Here is a 21,119-nt window from a genome sequence, read left to right as displayed (position 1 = left end):
TCTGTACATTTCCAGAGTCTCAGTAGCTTTTATTTTCCAAAATAATAAGCTCGCAGAACAACTTAAACATTTATGAATTCTTACCATGAGTTAAGCTATGCTTTCCCCCGCTCTTTAAACGTTAGAGAATATTCCCTTGTTGCATACACTTAAAACAATTGCTGGAGTGGAATTCTATGGAAAGTGGCAGAATGTTCTACAACCTGCCACAAACTACAACATCGATGATGTCCCTGGGACCAGAATTTGAACCCTGCCCATGTAATTCTATCAGACATCTTGACCATGGCTTGCTTTTACTGCTGGACAAAAATTTGTCTTCTGGGGTTCTCTGGCCACTCACCTTCAATCTGGAGTAATTGACTGGGCTCTTTCCTTAGGTGTTTCTGCAGATGTCCATACACCTTTAGAGATAGTATGGATGGAGAAGCTAATTTCTCTTAGCTAAGTTCTCTTTCTGTGTGCTTTTCCTTTTACAGAGAAGCACGCAGTTCAACTCCATGACTCAAAGCCATTCAATTTTTTAAAAACTTCCCTAAATTATTCAATGCATTTGACTTGCAGATGTGTCACTGCTTTATATAAACACTTTGGTTCTAGAAGGAATGCAGTCAGCTCTGCTGCAGTTGTAAGTACATGAAAAGCTGTTTGAACGGTGTCACCCCAAACAGCTTTGGGTGGCTCCAATTCAAGACTGTGTGTTGCTAAATGTGCGTGCAAACTAGACCCTACAAGGTGGAAAATAAACCTCGCTCACCCTCATCCTGCAAAGGCTTTTTAGGTTAATTTGCATAACGGGGCATCCGTCTCTCTGTATTTTGACTGAAACCCTGTTGGATGGCATTGCTACCGCAAGTCCAGCAAATTTCATTCTGTTTAACATTAGGCTCAAAAGGAACAAACCAACAGACAAACACACAATGGAAACATGCAGTGGCGTTGTGCTTAATGCGTGGGTATAAATGCGCACACAGAAGAGGCCAAGCACATCACTTAATTTAATGCGGGCACAGGTCTGTACCAAGAGTCTGAAACATTGTAAACAAGCCTTAAGCAAGGAGGAAATGTAGAGGGGAAACAAAGCTGAGAAAAATGAGCAGGAAATGGGCAAGATGACTCATCTATACTTGAACGTCTGACCTGTCAGTTGGTCGTCGCCTGCGGCAGGGGCGATGCGAATGTAAGGTGTTGTAAGCTGAGTCACGATTATCGCAGCTATGGCAAAGGAAGATTCCCAGGTCAGCATGCATGAGGGAAGAAAAAGCCAGACTGAAGCTAGGCTAGCAAGGAGAATCTCGATCAGTATATCACATCGTCTCAACTTTGTTCCAACAACAACAAAAAGAGAAGAAAAGAAAAAAGAAAAAAAAAAGAACATAGCAAAGTGTTGAATTTTTGGAATTCTTTTCCCTTAAACAGGCTTTCGTCAGGCAGTTTGAGTTCTAACTATGACCCAATTGCAAGCTTTGGCTGAGATTTGGGGTAGATTAACCAAAGGGGGAAAAAAATAAAAAAATAAAAACAAAACACAAGTCCTAAATAAGGCTCTAGACTGAAGAGTGTTTCCGACTGCTATTGAGCATAGTGTCTGAATGATTCGTTGCTAATTCTGACGATCCCGACTTTAGGCTTTTAAAATTTATCAGGTTGCTTAAAATTCTGCTGCTGAAGTCACAATATTTTCTCTTCTTGCTAAAATCACCTTTGTGGAGCACATTATCTTCTTTTCCTAAAAATATTTTTTTAGGTAGAAAAATTTCTCTGATAACTAAATTTCACGGAGAACATTTCCATTTAGGAAACTGATTTTGTCACATGAAGGGACTGAATAAAAAAATGCATCTCAAAGCATCGGTTCAAGAAAGGAAAATGAGTAATCGCCTTGCTGTCGTTGTCAGGGACCACATGTGACCCAAGACATGATTAAGAGTCTTGAAGCAGACCAGTCGGGGTTCTTGGGTTTGCCTGTACAGCTCAGCGGTTGTGTTTAAATGGTTAACATTTATGACACACAGATATTGGGGGAAAAAATAGAAAATTAAAACGTCAGTTCTAACATGATACAGCTGGAAAACGATGCAAAGAAAAAATATTGGAAAATTAAGGACAGGCTTACATGAAAGATTACTAATTTACATGGAACAGCCTGGGTGCTATTAGAAATGTGGCAGCGAGTAAGGAAAATAGATCATCTACCATCTGCACACAATTAAACCCAAAACTGCTGCTGCATAATATTTTGAAACATCCCTCTGCACCATTCAGACGGTGCTGCTCCTTATAACTAACAACTGTAGCGACTGGGTTCAAAAGTGGGATAATTGTCTTTCACACATTGTTAATGAAAACTTTCTCGTCTTGCTAAGTGAGATGAATAAACTTCTGGTTGGGTCAGGAGATGGGAGGACTCCTGAGGTACTACAGAGATAATTTTCTTGATAGGGCATAGTATGCAATTTTGCATACTGATACAATCAATTGCAAACAGTAAAATGGGATCCCTAATACCGGTTACACAAAGTTGTACCAAGTTTATACATGTAACATTTGCTTGGTCATTGACTGTTGTTGTTCAACCAACATTCCTGTGAGGTTTTCTATTACATTCAGGAAAATGTGACCTACTCTGCTTTCAAGAACAATTATAGTGTCTTATCAAAAACAGAGCATCTACCCAATACTGGAAAAGGTGAACAATATGAATAAAAAGTTACTTGAAAATGGCTACGTGGGGCAGCCATGTATGTATTCACAACTAAAGGAAGGGCAAATTGCAACTGGAGGCTCAAAACCCCCCAGAGAAAAGGTATCATTATAGGTGTCAAGAAGGATTTCTATATGATCTCCATGTTCTGCCTTCTAAAGTATTTGGGACTATAATTTTTAGTTACCAGAAAGAAAAAAAAAAAAACTAGATTCTGTTACAAATTACCTTAAAAGAGGAGTCAGCTGGCCCATGGCCTCTTTTTGCAAATAAAGTCTTACTGGAACATAGTCAGCCTTAATTGCTTACATATCACCCTCAGCTGCTCTAACATAGCAACGGGAGAGCTGAGTAGTTGTGACAGAGACCATATGGCTCACGAGGTTAACATATTTAACCATCTGCCCTTTGCCTAAAAATTTGCTGCCCCCTGTCTTAAAATATCAATAAAAATGTATGATAAAACAGAATGCTGCTAAATTTGATAAGGTAAAGTCAGAAATCCCAACCCTCTGCTTTGAAGATAGTCTCTAATAGTTGCTGATAAATTTAGGATCTCCTTTAGGTCCAAAGGTATGAATGGAAGCGCAAAAGTGGACCAGACTTCCAAAGTATAATTTCAGTCCTGTGTGGTGGAATCTTCTGGAATGTGAGGAACCAATATTTACCAGACTCTTTGGCATGACTTTCATGCTCCTTGAAAAATGAGTTTGGATCAAATAATTTGGGAAACATAAGGTTGGACAAATTTTAAAAGGTTTTCTTTTCCTTGGTAACTTCTCAGGGGGCCTGGATGTACTCATGACATACATTGGGAAGACGACTTCAGATCAATCAAAGAAAATATTTTCTCTACAAAATGCTGAAAGACAAATGTAGATCATATCTATATTTCTATTTCTAAATCCATAACTAAATGATAGCAGATTAGCACAGATGAGTGGTCTTACTACATAATTTGTTTTCTTCTGTATTGAATATGAATAGATAAAAGGATTCTTAATTAGCTTTGCATGTCAACAGACATTCTTTTCAGCTCTTTTATTGGTGTGTTTTCATTCTGTAGCAGTGTGGCCTAGAAACGATGGTATTTCATTGAACAAAACAGTGAACAGGAAAACAGTCTAGAGAAACTTCTTCTCAAAGAGCCTAGTGATTAAAAAAAGAAATATTCAAATTTCTGAATCTATGTAGAAATTGTATCAGGACAATGGAAATCCTTCAAAGTTTTCTGAAGGTCTTCCAGCAAAGCATGTGCACATTGCAGTACAAACATAAGTTAAATAAAATACCGAGTTTAAATACAATAAAGCATTTTTTGCACAAAAAATTCACCTTGAAATATGACACTAGAGTAATGGTTTGTTTTCTTTTTCTTTTAGACTTATAGTCTGACTCCTATAATGCTTTTGGAAGGAATTTAGCATGTGTTCTCATGAGTTTTTTTTTTTTTTTTTCAAGTCCTAGTTATACTGTTGTTAGCCAAGTAATAGCAAAGAAAGAAAAAGAAGTACACACATATGATTCTAGTCCCCATACACTAAAAACAAAGAGACAAACAAAAAAACCCAAAACTTTTATGAACCCCAAATCCTTAAAAACCTAAAAGTGGCATATTTACATATTAGGAACTCTCACAGATTATACTACACCCAACATTTAGTAGGTGCCCACATACATTTTAAAATAAACATATACCAAGAAAGCCCCAAATGGCTATACTGTCACAGAGAAAGACAGCTGGTATCATGTTAGGGAAAATATTATTTTATGGAAGATTGATGCAAAGTATACAGTTTAAATTGATTATTTTATCAATTAGAATGGATATACCTCATTTAATATGAGACGTCCAATTTACCTACAAGACAGATTTTTATTTTTAAGTGTATCCTGTCGGTTTAGAATCGATAATCAACAAAATCTTCCAGAACTAGCATAAAGAGTTTTAACCCTACCACAAGGCAGTCATAAGGTATGCAAAAGTCAAAGAAAATACATACACTAACTGCTAAGGTACAGTTGGACCAAAGCGGTCTTGAAAAGAATCCCACTATAAAAATGTGAATTAAAAATCAAAATAAAACTAAGAGAATCGAAGTCTAGCTAAAAGCTCGTCTACTAACTTCACCATACAGATTGAAGGTAACATCCAAACATCAGGTATATTCTATTATTGTATGGTGTCTTTATCTTTTAACTTGAGACAGAATGTTCTATGATGAGTTTGCCTATAGCCAACAACAAAAAAAAAATAGAGTCACATACACCTATGAGGAATCTGGATGTTAAATCAAAGGGTACAGGAAAATATCGCAATCCCCCACATATATGGATATAGGTAAGAACACACCTTAGGGTTTTTCCTATGTTTAATTTTTATGAGGCTTTATATTTGAGATGATTAGTGTCAAAATATGCCTGTGGAATGTGATTAAAATAATCACAACATTAAATGTATAAATAGTATGAAATATATCTTCAAGAGACATACCCATACTTGAAATTACAAACTAGCTTCCTGTGAAAACAAATCCACCTCCATACTTTCTCTATAAAGATACTTGTCAACAGTTCTCTCATGAGAACATCGACATCTTTGTAAATTCAAAATGCTGCTTAAGAAAGTGGTTTAGTGCCTGGAAATTCAATTAATCCACCACACTGTTGGCCATATGTGGCAAAACACAGAAATTTTCAACTTTTTAAAATTTCCAGCATCTTTACTGCAAGGGACAAGTAGAGTTATTAGAACTATTTCTCTATTTTGACTAAGTAGTCAAGATGGAAGGTTTCTTGCACTGCTGAAGGAATCTTTAACATGAATAAAGAAAAATGTTCTGACTGTGGTGGGGGAGGGGATGGGGGTGGAGGGTAGACATTAGACTGTGCTGTAAAGAGAGTTCACTGAATCTGTGCTGTAGATTATAATAAAATAAAATAGTATGGGATAGTGCAGTTTCCTAACAAGGAGATATTCTCCCGAGGTGTCCTCCTGCCTTACACTTTCGTGAATAGACATGACATTGTTACATAATGACTATTAACATCTGTTCCCCTCTTTCCCCAAAAGAGTTGATGTGGAGAGAGTTTGTTGCTAGATCAATGTTTGCAATGACTCAGAAAATATGAGTGGGGAATATTTAGTCAATCAGGTCAACTGATTGTCTAATCATCCTTGGGTGAATTGAAAAACAAAAGAGAATATTGATTAAATCTAGCCAATGGAAGAAAATGATCCAATTCACCATCAAAGTCAATCTATTGTGAAAATGGCCAACGTCAGATTTCCGTATCTACAGGGGTGTTACTTATATAATTGTTTAGCTTTGTAGCTGAACACGATGGTAGATACTTCACTGTTTTCAAAGGAAACTGGTCAGGGTCTTGATTTTAATAAAGGGGAGAGCAGACACTTATACAATGTAGTACTATAATCAGATTTATTAGAGGTTCTGCTGGATGAAGAGCCATGAAACATAGTGAAACACTGCGAGTCGGAGTCCAAAAGTTTGGAATTAAGCCTTGACCCACAGATCAGCTGAGTGACCTTGGTCAGTCAAGTCATCTCTAAAAATATGCATTTTCTTCATTTAAAATATAAAAATAGCATTTCTCACAGTAATGTTGAAGAAATAGATAACACATGAATGACCGTGCTTTCAAATCTTTCAGCTATTATGTTAAATGTAAGGCATTATAAATTAGGCACTGGAACTGGATTTACTCTTTCAGACCCCAAGGGGAAGAATTCAATCCAGCAATTAGAGCATGGGCAGTGGTCTGGAGGTCTCAGGACATCGATACCTCATTTGAGGGCTTAATAAAACTGTAATAACTAATAGCTAAGCACATATTACAGTTTATAAAATACAACTGATATCTGTAATTTCATTCATTATTAATTTATTCCTAAAAATAAAGGCACTTAGCCAGGTACAATATGATATAAAAAACTGAGGGTTTCAAAATCAATATGCATAGATTATTGGAAACAGAACTATGAGCCCATGAGGACCAACAAAATACAAGTAATGTGAGTACCTGACACAGTGTTTAGCCCATTATAATGAAACTAAGAAATATTTGTTGAGCTAACTGATTAAAAGGTCATATATCTTTAAGAAATAAGAATTCAATGAGAAACTTGAAAATGCAGATGGATGTTATGACATAGGAAACTACACTCCCTGAGAGGGAAACACAAAAAACAAGATAGTTTCATCCAACAGAAGTCAAGTGACTTGCCTACAGCCCAATAACTTCTAATACTACAGACCCAACAGTGCCTTTAAGCAGTCATTTCTGAATTTCTAAATCACACAGAATTCATCGTGTTCAGGGTCATTGGGATGGTCTGAAAGGGTGTTTTCAACCACAAGTGTTAATTTATAATGCCTCATTTTAATGCAGGACTTTATATTTTTCAAAGCATTTTCTGAAGTGCTTCCTAAATGCTGGCTAAAACCACACTGCAAGGCTGAGAACATGACATCACAGCTCGTGCCCACACACAACTCTACTCTTTTTTTCAGGAGGCTGTCTGTAGTAAGCCCATGGTGGTTCACCCCAGCCACTTCTACATTTGGTCCTTGATCACATTTTCTCAGAATTTTAACTGGGCCTGGGAAACAGAAGTTCCATTAACACCACCTAGTTCCTGGGTTCAAGAGACCTGTTGTCAGTGAAAACCTTCAGTGAAAAAAGCCCATGCCCTCCACTTGGGAGAGCTGTTATCACTAGGTCTTTGCTTAAAAATAGCAGACAATATTCTACTACTTTTTCATCAGCCACAGTACTCCTCTGGTTTAAAAAACCTGTACTTAGATCACATAAACATTACTTTTATTTTAAAAGAATTCTGAGAAAGCTAACCACTGAAAACTGCTTGGAACACAATCATATGATTCCTTAATTTAGAAAGAATCTACATGAAATAGTGAGTCCCTGTTAACTGCTTAGACTCTAATACCCCTACCCACACATACATACACTTCTTTAAGTGGAGTTAACATTCCAAGAAGTTTTGAAATACCATCTAAATTTTTAAAGGACATAAACTGGGAGAGCATCCCACAGTTTCAACCTACCTTTTGTGGCCACTCGGACACAGTCTATTTTGGTTTCCTGTGTCAAATAAAGAGGGAGGAAAAAAAAATCACTATTCATGTTTTATTTAAAACAAATAGGACTATCTGTCATTCTATTCAAATGCCGATAAAGAAGATCTCATTTTCCCCGTGTGGTGTTAATCACAGAATAATTACTTCTGGAACCCCACTCAGATTCATTTTGCAGTTCCATAGCTGAAGACTGTGGGCATTTTTGGGGCGGATGTTGAATGAGGAGCTACCCCCAAGATGTCCTGCCTAGCGGTCCCAGCTTCTCCAGATCCTTGCTTGCTCTCTGGGCAGATGCTACTGGCAGAGAACTCAGGGTCCTAGATTTCTCCCCTTTGCACTGGCAAAAGTCAAGTCTATGCTGATACTTAGACCCATGCTGGAAAACTCACACTTCTTTCTAGGGAGACTTTAGTATCTTACCATAGTTCTGGTTGGCCTGAACAGGAAAGGGAAAAAATTCAGAAATGACTCCAGAGTTTTTATTTTGTTTTCATCTTATCTTTCTAAAGCTGTTTTCTCTTAGCAAGAAAAAAGGATACCTAATTTAGTCACAGCTACAGGAAGCATAAACTCTTGTGAAACTAAAGAAATGGGACAGAATATGCTGAAAAGACAGATGTTGTATATCTCACAAAATTTTAAATGAGCTGAATGTATGTGTTGCAACTATACTATTTTCCTGTAAAATAGTAAGCTAAGCAGAATTGTTAGCCAACTTTTGGTAACAAGTAAAACCTGAAAATAAAAACCATCATGTTGACAACATAGTCTTCCTACCAAAAACAAATACAAATATATTCATTTCTTTCCATAAATTTCTCTAGGTGAAAATAAGTTTAGAAAGAGAAAGAAAACCCACATTTGCCCTAAGTAAAAACACACAAAAGCATGCCTTTATTTCTGACTACTCTCTTCTTTAATCCATGTTCACATTATAAACTCTAAATAGCCTAAGGAAATAGCCATCTATAAAACTTACCCCGTTGGCTCTACTAGCAGCTTGGAAATAAATTCTGTAGCTTTTATGGGGGAGAAGGGGAGTATTCCAGTAGCCGTTGTATGTCTTATTATCACCAATAGTAAAAGGCTGAGCAGCTTGGATACTGTTCGCTGGGAATTCTGCAGCAAAGTAGTACTGGGAGTTCAGTATGGACGCATTCTGGAAGTGAATTGGCACGGGGTAGCACTTCAAGATTTCTGTTGTCTTTTTAGTTCTTCGAGGACGTTCTTCCTCAACAACCACTTGATAGACACTAGGGGGAAAAAAGTATTATCAGTGATATTTTATGATAATCAAGCTTATGTCCTTTGCCTTTAATTGTGTGGGGCCCACAGGATATCCAAAATAAAGAATACACTGGATATAGTCAATGATAAGTGCTTAGTACATAATGAATACTCACTTAACACTTGCTCAATGCAAGAGAGGGAAGGGGCTTAATAGTTTCCCATAGAACTCTCTCACTCTCACCCAGTAATGTAATGTATTGATAGAAACAAAGCTCACAAAAATTAAAAAAAAAAATCACGTAACAATCTCTGCTATTTAAGTGAGCAGGGCACTAAAATAATGCTTTTCTCACATGTAACTGAAGATGAATTTATAGAAAATGAACTCAACTTACCTAATAAGTGAAGTTATATTAACTATATTTTTAGTTTTTTAAAAAGGCAATGTATTATTTTCTTCAATGATGTCTATATGAGTGCATGTGAAGTTTTAACAAGTCAAAAACACAATATGTAAAGATTCATGTTTGAGTAAGGTTTAACTTCCCATATTTTCTTACATTTTGTCCCTCACCATATCAGATCAATGGAGAGAGATGACATAAGGAGAACAGAGAAGAGACTAGCCTTGGAGTTACAAGCAGTTTCTATGAGCAGATCATGAACTGGGTTACTTGAACTATATATAAAGATAAGATGGGGGTAAGCATGTTTCAAAGAGGCCTGCAAGGACAGGTGTCCCAGCACCTACCCCTCCTTCCTCCCTGCCCCCTTTCAATGTCTGAATTTCAAAGGAGCCATAGGAGAATGGGATAAGCCTTGAAGGATGGATGTGTCTATTAAGATATGTATTTTTCTTAAAAGATTTTATTTATTTATTTGACATGGAGATAACAAGCAGGCAGAGAGGTAGGTGGAGGGGGAGGGGGAAGAAGGCTTCCAGCTGAGCAGAGAGCCCCATGCGGGGCTTGATCCCAGGACCCTGAGATCATGACCTGAGGCTGAAGGCAGAGGCTTAACCCACTGAGCCACCCAGGTGTCCCTAAGATTTGTATTTTATCAGAATGATGAACATTTGTGCAGTTTTGGTAGGGGAAAAACAAAACAAAACAACTTTCTGATATTAAGCAAAGCTAACATTTGACAGCAGCTTTCAAGAACTCAATCAAAATAGACTGATTCTGGCCAGGAAATACAGCTTGTTCTCACTGTATCAGAAAAGCACTGGGACTCCCTGGAACAAGGCTGCAATCCTAGAGTTGCTCATACGGGTCCTCAATAAGGCCCAGGAAGAGGAGAAGAGAGGTGCCTAACACCCCCACCTGCCTGGGGAGGACCTAGAGAGGTTCCTTTTTGGGTCTTGCCCTTGGGGACTCCAAAAGTGCCCTCAGGGAAATCACCTATTTCCGGGAGTACAAGCTACTTAACGCATTCCATTACAGGAATGCAATGCAGCAGCTGAGGCTCAGTTTGTAATTCTGTTCAAATAAACATCAACTGTTGTAGAACATCAGAATGATAGATCAGGAGACAGGTAGCACAGTAGGATTACAGTACAATGATAAAGCAAATTCTGAGTGTGAAAGAAACTTTTAAATAAAACCCAGAAATTGTTCCTAACCTTCTAACATCAGAGACTTTCTATTGGTTATGTAAGATACTCTACTGAATCTGGTAGAATTCTCACTGCATGATGAATCTAACACGACTAGATATGTTTAGGAAGAATCACCCTCTACAGAAGACAAGGAATACATATGGAAGTAAAGTGGACTTTAATTTCTACCTCCCTTTTCCTTGACTTCCTACATATATGGTTAGATGTGTTGATTTTAAAATATGGCTGCAAAATCTGACACTTATCCCATCAAGAATAGGGTTGGTCAACCTTAATGACCATGTACAACAAACAGAATGTAACAGTGGGACAATGGGTAGCTCTCAAGGCTTTTGTCAGAGAAGGCTATACATCTTCAACCTGGTTTCCCAGGGAAGCCAGCTTTCTGGAAGAAAAACCCAGCCACCACGTATACGGTCCAATCACCCTGAACCTGCCACACTGGAGAGATCATATGCAGGCATTCTGCTCTGTAGTCCCAAAGAACTTCTAGCCAACAACTGGCATCACTGATAGCCATGTGTGGACCATCATGGAAGGCCACGTGGCTGAGTGTCAGATGATGGCAGCGCCAACATCCCAAGCGGGAAGTGTGCAGACAAGTCTTTGCTGGCCCACAAAATTGTGGCAAAATGGAAATGTTATTTTCAACTGCTGAGTTTTGGAATAGTTGGATATGCAGCAAATATTAAATAGAATGTCAGGTCATAGAATAACAAGAGTGAGGGGTCAAAGTAAAAAATAACACAATGTGGGGCATCTGGATGGCTCAATCGGTTAAGTGGCCACTACCTTCAGCATAGGTAATGATCCCAGGGTCCTGGGATCAAATCCTGCAGTGGGTTCCTTGCTCCACTGGGAGCCTGCTTCTCCCTCTGCCCCTCCCATTGCTCATACTCTCTTTCTCTGTCTCAATTTCTCCCAAATAAATAAAAATCCTTAAAAAAAAAAAAAAGACGGCACAACACAGACAACAGCTGATTCATGAAGAAGTTTAAGCTAGTACACCACTAAATACAAACAGCACTGAGAGAAAGTGACTGTTCTCTTGAAATGCTTTTTGTGGGGTTGGGGGCTGAGTGGCATATGCATTGATCTACGCTCCAATCCTAATTCTGCTAATAACTGGTGTTTTAGATTTTATTTATTTTTTTATTTATTTGAAAGAGAGAGCGATAGAGAGAGAGAGAATCTCAAGCAGACTTCCTGCAGAGCAGAGAGCCCAACGCAGGGCTCAGTACCTGACCACAAGATCATGACCTGAGCCAAAACTAAGATTTAGATGCTTAATTGACTGAGTCATGCAGCTGTCCCACAACTGGGGTTTTAAATTAATTCCTTTGGGTTTTATTATTTTTTTCCAATGAAATATGAGAATTAGATGGATCTCTAAGGTGCATTTTGTGTTTTTATTCAGAATTTTGTTCAGCATACAAAAACTATTTTTAAAAAATAGGATAAATCAAAGCAATAATTAATTGCTTTGCAAAGGGATTCTCCATTAAGATAATGTTTAATACTGGCTTCCTTCTTAACAGTCAGTTTTTCTAAGTTATTTGCTATATGACATGATTTTCAAAATTTCACTTTTTCTAAATATTTATTTATTGGAGAGAGAGAGTAAGCATGAGTGGGGGAAGGGGGAGAGGAACAGAATCTTCTAACAGACTCCTATGTGAACATACAGCTGGACATAAGGCTTTATCTCACGACCCTGAGATCATGACTTGAGCTAAAACTAAGAGTCAAATGCTTAGCTGTGCTACCCAGGGCCCCTCAAAATCTCACTTTAAAAACAACTCTGGAAAACTCATTTACTACACAAAGTGGAAATGTGAAGATACATGTGCAGAAAAAAATTTGCAGAAATTATTTCATACAGGAAGTACTAGGCTGGGTACTTGAACAGGTCATCCTATTTTCCTATTTTATTGGTGTGAATACTGGGATTCAGAGGTGAAATGCCCATTCCATCTGGGGCTCACAGGTGATGAAGTAGCAGATATGGTTTCATGACCATCAAAGAAAGCAGTCCTAGTGTCACCAGTAAAAGCCCTGGTTAAGGGGCTGGTGTGAACCATCTGACTCATGTGCATCTTCTCCTGCTTACAGGGACACAACCAACACACAAACTGGTCCCCACCTACTTCCCAGAATCAAGTGATTTTGAGTATTGTATAAATATTCTCATTTTATCACATCAACAGAGCTATAGATGGTAATGTCACCTTTGACCTCAATTCATTCTCCCATTTCCCTCTGAGTCATTAATAATTTCCAGGGAGGACACTCCTGGATCTGCAGTGAGGCCGGCACCCGGCTGGTGTCCTCTCCAGCTCTTGATTCCAACCAGCAACTCTGTGACCAATGACACCGAGGACAGTAATCACTCACTTTTCACTTTCAACTCCTCTACATGAAAGACTAGCGCAACCACTTCCAGACTGTCCAAGTGCCACCATCTTGAATTCCCCTACACAAACACTTTGTTCTCTATTCCTTCACCCTGGCCTGGTCCCAAGTTTGTTATTGAAATGCTGTTCTCCCCAACACAAAGAAATCCTTTGCCACTCTCAGCAGATGACTCTATGTCACAAAAAGATTGAGACCCTCTCATGAACCTTCTCTCAGGGGCTTATGACCTGTTCCCCCGTTTTGATGTACTCTTGCTTTGCTCCATACTCACAAAAATATATTTCTTGTAGAGACTACTAATCATTTCTGTCTACTTACCAATATTTAAAAAAACCTCACAAGTTTCTGGAGGAAGAGGTCTATTTAGTCATCTCTATCCCAGCACACTTAGAATGAAGTGGGCCACGAGGCACATTTTTTAAAAGCATAATATAATCCACAAGTAATTTCTATTCTATATACATTCTATGTAGTGGTAAGGCAGAAATATACTGGTAATCACAAACATGCCCTGTTTTACTAAATTCTAATACTAAGTTTATTTTGTATTAATTTCTTGAATACCCAAGAGCAAAGAGAAGAAGAAATTATCAAGAAACAAGTTTCATGATGAGAGGATGCTGGTTAGATTGTAAGTTTATGAAAGACAACACATGATAAATAACAAGCTCTGAGAGGTTCAAAAGCTGCCTCTCTGTCTTTCTACCCGCTTCTCACACCTTCATTTCTTACTTCCCATTCATCTTTTCCCCAACTTTGTTACTATATATGCTATGTTGCATGTATATTTACTCATTTATTAACTCAAGAAATGTTTTCAAACACCTACTACGTAGCAGGCACTGTCCTACTTTAACTTGAACACTACAATATTTGACATTTCCTAATGAAAGAATGTTTTGTTTTGTGATTTAAATACCATTATGTGAATATGGGTGAAAGAAATTAATTTTTCCAAGTAGGAGTTTTGTAAGGATTAGACGAAAACTTGAGAATTAAATGATCACTTAATATGCCCCCATTTTAGCCAGTTGGTATGTAATACACTTCGCTCTACTCCAGATATATTACTTTTTAAATGGCTACCATCTACTCATCTTCAGATATATTAAAGGAAGAACTAAGTTGACTAGAGCAATTTCAGACCCAAAATGTCTTTTCATCCTTGCTCCACAAGAGAAATTAGATTTGCAAGCATCCAGACCTCAAATCTATTTGCTCTTTAATAATTTAAGCACTGAAAGGTCAAGCAGCTCTTTTCCATTCCCCTTTATCAACGTCCAAGTGCTAATGAAAAATAGCTAAATCCTATCTGCTGCCCAATTGCCACACGTTGCTGTCTTCCTGATGGAAATTAACGCATTATTGGCACGTAGGTCAATGGCATCTCAACAGAACTCTCTGACTGATATGTTTTTCATTGGTGCAAATAACATCATTTCACTAGTGAATTTCATAAAATCTGTCCAACCGCAATTGCAATCTCAAAAAGTAGCTTCTGAGAAGCTACCATTCTCCCTGAATGGTTTTTCCAAAAAATTGATTAAAAAGAGCAAGTTCTCAAGGATGGAAAACCAAGCAGAAGTTTCTAGCTTAGTGAGCTGAATTAAAATTCTATTATCCTTTTAATGCATTACTCATGCTCCCTTTGTTTATTAAAGTTACACCATCCCTTTCCTGATTCCACCACTATTCTGGAATTTAAAGTAACATAAAATCTTCCTACAGCATTTGCAGTAGGAAGGCACAATCCATAGTGAAGATGAATCTGCCAAAAACGTGACATCACTATATCATAACTTTCTTATGGAATGAAATTTAATTTAAAGCTTAATTTATGCGAGGCTTTCCTACAACAAAACTCTAAGGCTTTTACAAGGAGAATAAGAAATCTGCATTTATATAGACTAGCACATGAAGTATAACCTAGAAAAGAACATCGGAACATCTTTCATGTACTCTGTGAAACCTGAAAGTTCAAATGTGATGAGATGTTTTTGGTCTTTTTCTAACTTTGAAGATATTGAGGGGAAGCGTGCTGCAGAGTTGAAATTGACTTTAAAATTTTGGTCTTAATTCATTTCAAGATTAATTCCTTAGTTGCAAGTCCATTTTTCTTATCCACATATTCTATTTCTTATCAGCATAAAATATTGGAAGTTTAACCACCCGGATAGCAGAACAGGGGGTGAGGAGGAGGCGAGAGAGGGAGAGAAGTTAACGATGCATTTCATTGTTGTTTTTGCGAATCCTTTAAAGTCTGCACTTCCGATCGTTTCAAGGACTTAGAATATTGTTCATTTCATGGCACCTAAGAGTGCCTTTTAGCTTGATTTGCAATTTTTGGTAAAACCATCCATTCTGTATGTATGGAAAAAAAAGACTGGTATTTCTGTCTTCCTGAAGCCGATTTTTGGGTGGGGGGGGCAATAGAAAATCAAAGTATAAATTAGATGCAAAGCAAGTAAAATAAATGTGTAGTTAAAGTTTATTGTCATGCAACAACACAGTTTATTTTCTTCCTGTCCTTGATTTGGTCCTTCCCTTTTCCTAAATCTGCCAGCATTTACTGGAATGACACCTTAAATAATTCAAACAACCTCGTACAATTAAACTAAGCTTTAAAAATATTCTCACCAGTTAAAAATTAAGGGGATAAAAGGTCAGTTCAGTATGTTCAATATGTTTATCATCATGACTAGGATTCTTCCAAGTCCTTCATGTAACATTAGCTCCAAGAGTTGCCGACCTGACAGTCCTGCTCATTAAGTCACTAAATGACGACTAATAACTAATTTTGCACAGGGAATGGGCACTGGGTAGAAAACACACCGTGCAGCATAAATAGATCTGGGGGGTTGAATATTTTATGTTAGCAACTTTAATTTCTCTTTGTCCTGCTCTGTTCTAGATAAGATTGGCCATAAATTGCTTTGGAATATTTGTGGGACACCACAAATATATTTTATGTTCTCTCAGCCGTAACTCATCCCAAGGAGCTTGCCTAGCATCTGTAAGTTACTAGTGTTCTGTGTGCGTGTGTGCGTGCTCACGTGTGCATGCACGCATATATGTGTGCATGTGTAAGTATGCCTGAGTGTGTGGTCTGATAACCCTGCTGCTCTGCTAGTTAGTGATAATATCTGATAAAATATTAATTACAGCTGTAAGGTTGGGTGAGAAATATGAAGTCAGTTACAGTTCCATATTGTGAACAAAGGGCAGGAAGAAAAAAAAAATCCTTTAGTTATGGAAGTTTATGATAATAAAGGAACAACTAAAACATTAGACTCAGGCTGAGAAGCTCTGTAAAAGGCCACCTGTTATTAATCTTCACAACAGGCACCAAATTTCAAGTAAATTAGTCTTAGATGGAACCTCTTTAAAGAATGATTTCTCCCCATTTTAACAAATGAAGGCATTTTCCATTGCAGATTTTATTTCATTTAAGCTAATCATAATTAAATCATCACAATTTCATAACAAACATGATTGTAAAAATTTTAATTCAAGGTCAGTTACTATTATTAAAGTATGTTTTCTTAAATAGCACTAGTGATTTGAATAAAAATAGAAATCAAATATCATCAAAGCCACACTAAATGTTTTCATTATTGCATGTTTGTATTATATTCAATTCAGAATCTTTTGGTCTGTAAAAGGAATAATAATGTAATAATAATAATACTGTAGGCTAGGTGAGCTGGAAAAAAAATGCCACCATCCAAAAAGGCAGAGAAAGACAATTCTCATATGGTTTCACTCAATGAGGGGAAGGGAGGGAAAACTGAATGGGAAGAAATCAGAGAGGGAGACAAACCATGAGAAACTCCCTGACTCCAGGAAACAAACAGGTTGTGGAAAGGGACGTGGGTAGGGCGTTGTGGTAACTGGGTGATGGGCATTAAGGAGGGTACATGATGTGATGAGCACTGGGTGTTATGCGCAACGAATGAATCAATGAACACTACATCAGAAAGTAATGATGTACTGTATGTTGGCTAACTGAATTCAAATTGAAAGAATTACAAAGGAAGAAAACAAAGAAAAACAACAACAACAACAAACAGGCAGATGAACCAAAGATGGGTGCCATCGAGAGAACACTGAACGGGGAGTCACCATACCATAGGCAACTGGGTCCAGCTTTGCCACTAAATCATTGACTGACCAGTAAGGTCCCTTCAAGATCTAATTTTTATAATTCCTGGCACAAGATCAGGCAAGTCTCTACATTAATATGTGAGAAGATAATTATTTTATTCATGTGTCTTCCATCCTTCCTTTTTACAATATTCGTCATGTTTCAAGCACTGTGCCAGGCACTGGGGAAGAAGAGGAGGAGGAATTAGGCACAGACTGTCGCTGTCCTTGAGAAGATCAGCCCAAGGGTATTAGATATAGGTCACTCAAAGAAATGCTGTGACAGGGAGCTGATCTGGGTTTATACTGAGGGTAATGAAATGCAGGGCAGGGGTGACGATGTTTATGCCAACCTCTCACAGCTTCTCTTCATTGAGAATATCCAGACTGGACCTAGGGCCCAAACATTCCCACCAGTAACACCTGAAGATTGCTGTCCTGCATAGGGCCACCAGCTCTCTCCCCAAATTAAGAATAAAGGCATGACAACAAACAAAAAAGCTAATGTTTTTAGATTGCTTATATAGTCCCCATTCTATCCCACCACTAGTGCTAATAGAACCGCACCGAAGTTCCAACAAGCTCTAACCTCAGACTTACTAATGACTGCTTGTGACAGCTTCTGAGACCCTGTAAGGTCCCTGTATCAATAGTACAGCAGGCTGAAGGGAATGGGCTGTGCCTTAGACTGGTTACCTACCCAGGTCATGCCCAAGTTCCCGAAAAAAGGCCTTAGAGGGCACGCCCAGCAGGGCTCCTTGTCTTGACCCCTATGACCACCTGTGAGGTCTGGGGTGAAGATCAAGAGCTGAACTGCCTCTGCTCTCTGGGGGCTGGTGGAGAAAGAAGACTACAAACATGCAGTCCTGGTCTCTGTTCCATTCCACCTCTCTCCAAATCCCTGTCCTGTAAATTTGCAACTATGCTTTCTGCCTTGTGTGATCAGTCCTCAGGTTACGAGATCCATCTTAGAGTTTAGTATTTTGACTGATATCCATGGTAACAATTAAGGTCAAATCAAAATACTACAACTGTGTTTTTTTGTTTTTTGTTTTTAGATTTTATTAATTTATTTGACAAAGAGAGAGAGTGCTCACAAGCAGGGGGAGCAGCAGAAGGAAAGGGAGAAGCAGGCTCTCTGCAAAGCAGGGCACCGGATGTGGGACCTGATCCCAGGACCGTGAGATCATGACCTGAGTTGAAGGCAGACACTTAACCAACTGAACCACACAGGTGCCCCTACAGCTGTGTTCTGTTGTGTTTTTGGGATTGGGCATGGTTGTTGAGTTTGGCCTTGAAAGCCATTTCCGGCTGTCCCCATCCACAGGCAGCTTCTCTGCTCTACAGAAGGCCTAGCTGCCGTCCCTCTGAGCACCGGGCCTCTGCTCACTGGTGCACCTGCCGCCGAGGCCTTGGTAATAAGACCGGAGCTCTGATCTAATACATAGAATCCTTCAGAGGAGATTATGTTGAAGAGGAGAAAATTTGAAAAATAGGAGAAGGAAAGCTATGCACTATATTTTCATGCACAAAAGCAAGTTTGAAATGGAGTTTGAGGGAAAGTTAAATTAAGTTTCATTGTATAAATGCTCAAATACATCTACTCTATTATTATTATCTTCCCCTGCCATTTTTAAAGCTTCTTTTCAAGGGTTCTTGAAGAACAAACTTAGTTTCCAAAATGAATTTTCAAAGAGATGACTGACATTGTCATCCTAGAAGCAACATTAATAAAAATGATCTTTGTTTCCTGGCAGTAAAGGAATCCAGAGTATTATTTTTTAATACAATAAAATTCACCTAAAATCGGGTGGGGGAAGGACGGTGGTGGTGGTAATAAGAGATTTAGCACCCTTTGTTAACACACACTGTTGCAATTCAGACAAAATAATAATAATAATAATAATAATAATAATAAAAACCCTCAAGCCTAATATAGTAATATAAAGACTGAAGTTTTATCATGGAATGACATTTTGGTCTTTGTGATTATGTGTATTCCAATGAAAAAAGGGAAAAAAAATAGGCTGGAAGTCAGATATTTAGAGCTCTTTCCCTTAAAGAATTTTAGCACCAGATAGAACCTTTCAAAGGTTTAAGCACTGACAAAAGAACAATTTAGCCCCCAAATTTATGATGCTCCTGTAGTTCACATTTCTTCAAGAAATAAGAGGGAGCAATTAAAAAGCCACTAATAAGCATTTCAAAAGAACTGATGTCTTTTTTTCTTCATTCTCTGGAGACTATTAAGAACAGGGAAATGAAAAAGAACATACAAATCAACAACAAAAAAAGACTGATTAATTTGATTAAAACAATCCAATATACTGAAACAACTTTGTTTAATCCAAGTCCTTCAAGTACTCAAAACTATACTCTTAAACAATGAGTAAACTGTAATGGGAGTTGGGCTTCACCAAAAAAAAAAGGGGGGGTGGGGGAAAGGTTGGTTTCAAAATAATAATGAAGAAACCAATGGAAAAAACCCTCCTAACCTTAAAGAAGTAACAGGGATAGACCCCATAGATTCCAATCATCACAATCTAAAATCAAAGGTATAATTAACATGTTTTCTTCATACCAGAAGAGACAATGAAGAGAGGATATTAATTTGCCAAGTGGTCCATGTCTGCCAAGGAAGGCATAACCAGGCTGGTTCTCTCCCGGGAAGGTCTGCAGGGAGGAGGTCTGCAGGGAGGAGGTCTGCGGGCTGAGGAGCAGAGAGGACACTCCTGGGAGGGAGCACATGCCTGACATGCATGTGACTTCACTTGTCATGTGGAGCTGTGCAGGAAGAGTGCTGCTGTTCACCTCCCAGGACCTTAGCACCCTGTGCATGAGGATGCTGGCATCTGACGAGGATGTCTGCTCTTGATGGGTTAGAAACCATTTCATAAAGGACTGAGTGTCGGCTCGGCACACGACAGCTACTCAGTCCAAGTCACAATGATTATTCATTTTTATTATCATACTTATTATTCCTGTATGACAGACTGCTCAGATCCTAACTGAAGTTTAGGAATATTATAGTAGGACCTAGAGAATTTCCCAAGACATGGGCAGAAGAAAAGGGGCCACCACATTATTTAGTTAATGTTACTGCCGTCATTACAGGCCAGAATAGCATCAATAATAAATAAGAAAAGCTTTCCTATGTTGAGCAGATAACATCTGTGTTAGATAAGATCCTGAGTGCTTTGCTGACTGTTATTAATTCTCTCAGCTGTCCTCTAAGGTAGATTATTACTCATATCTGATTGATGAGGGGAATGGAACTCAGAAAAGTTACAGGATTTGCCAAGGTTAGAGTATGAACGTGCACCAGGATTTAATGCACCAAGACCATCCAACTCCCTGCAGTCGTTAGCTGCATTGTTTATGATTTTGAATACCTTTATGCCTTCCTTTCCAGGAAAGAGCTGTTATTTGTAACTACTCCACCCCATAGTGGTTGATGGAACACAAGTTCCTCTGAAACTTTGATGATTTTATGGAATGAATGTACAGTATTAACACCACACACGCAGTTCTTACAACTTCCATAAAATTGCTATCAAAATATGGGTTATCTTTAGGACATAGAGCCCACTATATATTTAATAGTTTCTTAAGATTTTATTTATTTGTTGAGAGAGAGAGAGAGAGAGAGAGAGTGATGGGGGAGGGGCAAAGGGAGAAGGAGAGAGGGAATCTCAAGTGGACTCCGTCCTCCCTGAGCATGGAGCCCAATGCAGGGCTCTGTCTACAACCCTGAGACCATAACCTGAGTTGAAACCAGGAGTTGGGAGGCTTAACTGACTGAGCCACCCATGCACCCCTAGAACACAGATCCTATTTAAGTGATAATCACAGTATATGGGCACAAATGTTAAAGAACGCTGATGAT

General features: G+C 38.3%; 1 protein-coding gene across 8 annotated transcripts in view; it reads right to left on the bottom strand.

Annotated features, from left to right (window-relative positions):
- The window catches only part of PTPRM (protein tyrosine phosphatase receptor type M), a 749,942-nt gene that overhangs the window by 223,853 nt on the left and 504,970 nt on the right, over nucleotides 1-21,119 (bottom strand). For 4 of the 8 annotated variants that reach the window (XM_082697313.1, XM_082697314.1, XM_082697316.1 and 1 more), the window contains exons 12-14: nucleotides 8,807-9,080; nucleotides 7,795-7,831; nucleotides 1,141-1,215 (exon numbers count right to left, since the gene is read on the bottom strand). In XM_082697313.1, the coding sequence (XP_082553439.1) occupies nucleotides 1,141-1,215; nucleotides 7,795-7,831; nucleotides 8,807-9,080 (386 nt within the window). The remainder of the gene's footprint in view (nucleotides 1-1,140; nucleotides 1,216-7,794; nucleotides 7,832-8,806; nucleotides 9,081-21,119) is intronic. The other 4 variants (XM_082697317.1, XM_082697320.1, XM_082697315.1 and 1 more) reach the window with 1 other exon arrangement.

This window comes from Mustela nivalis (genome assembly GCF_964662115.1).
Source record: "Mustela nivalis genome assembly, chromosome: 14".
In the NCBI taxonomy this organism is placed as follows: Eukaryota; Metazoa; Chordata; class Mammalia; order Carnivora; family Mustelidae; genus Mustela; species Mustela nivalis.
This window is presented reverse-complemented; position numbering and strand designations above follow the sequence as displayed.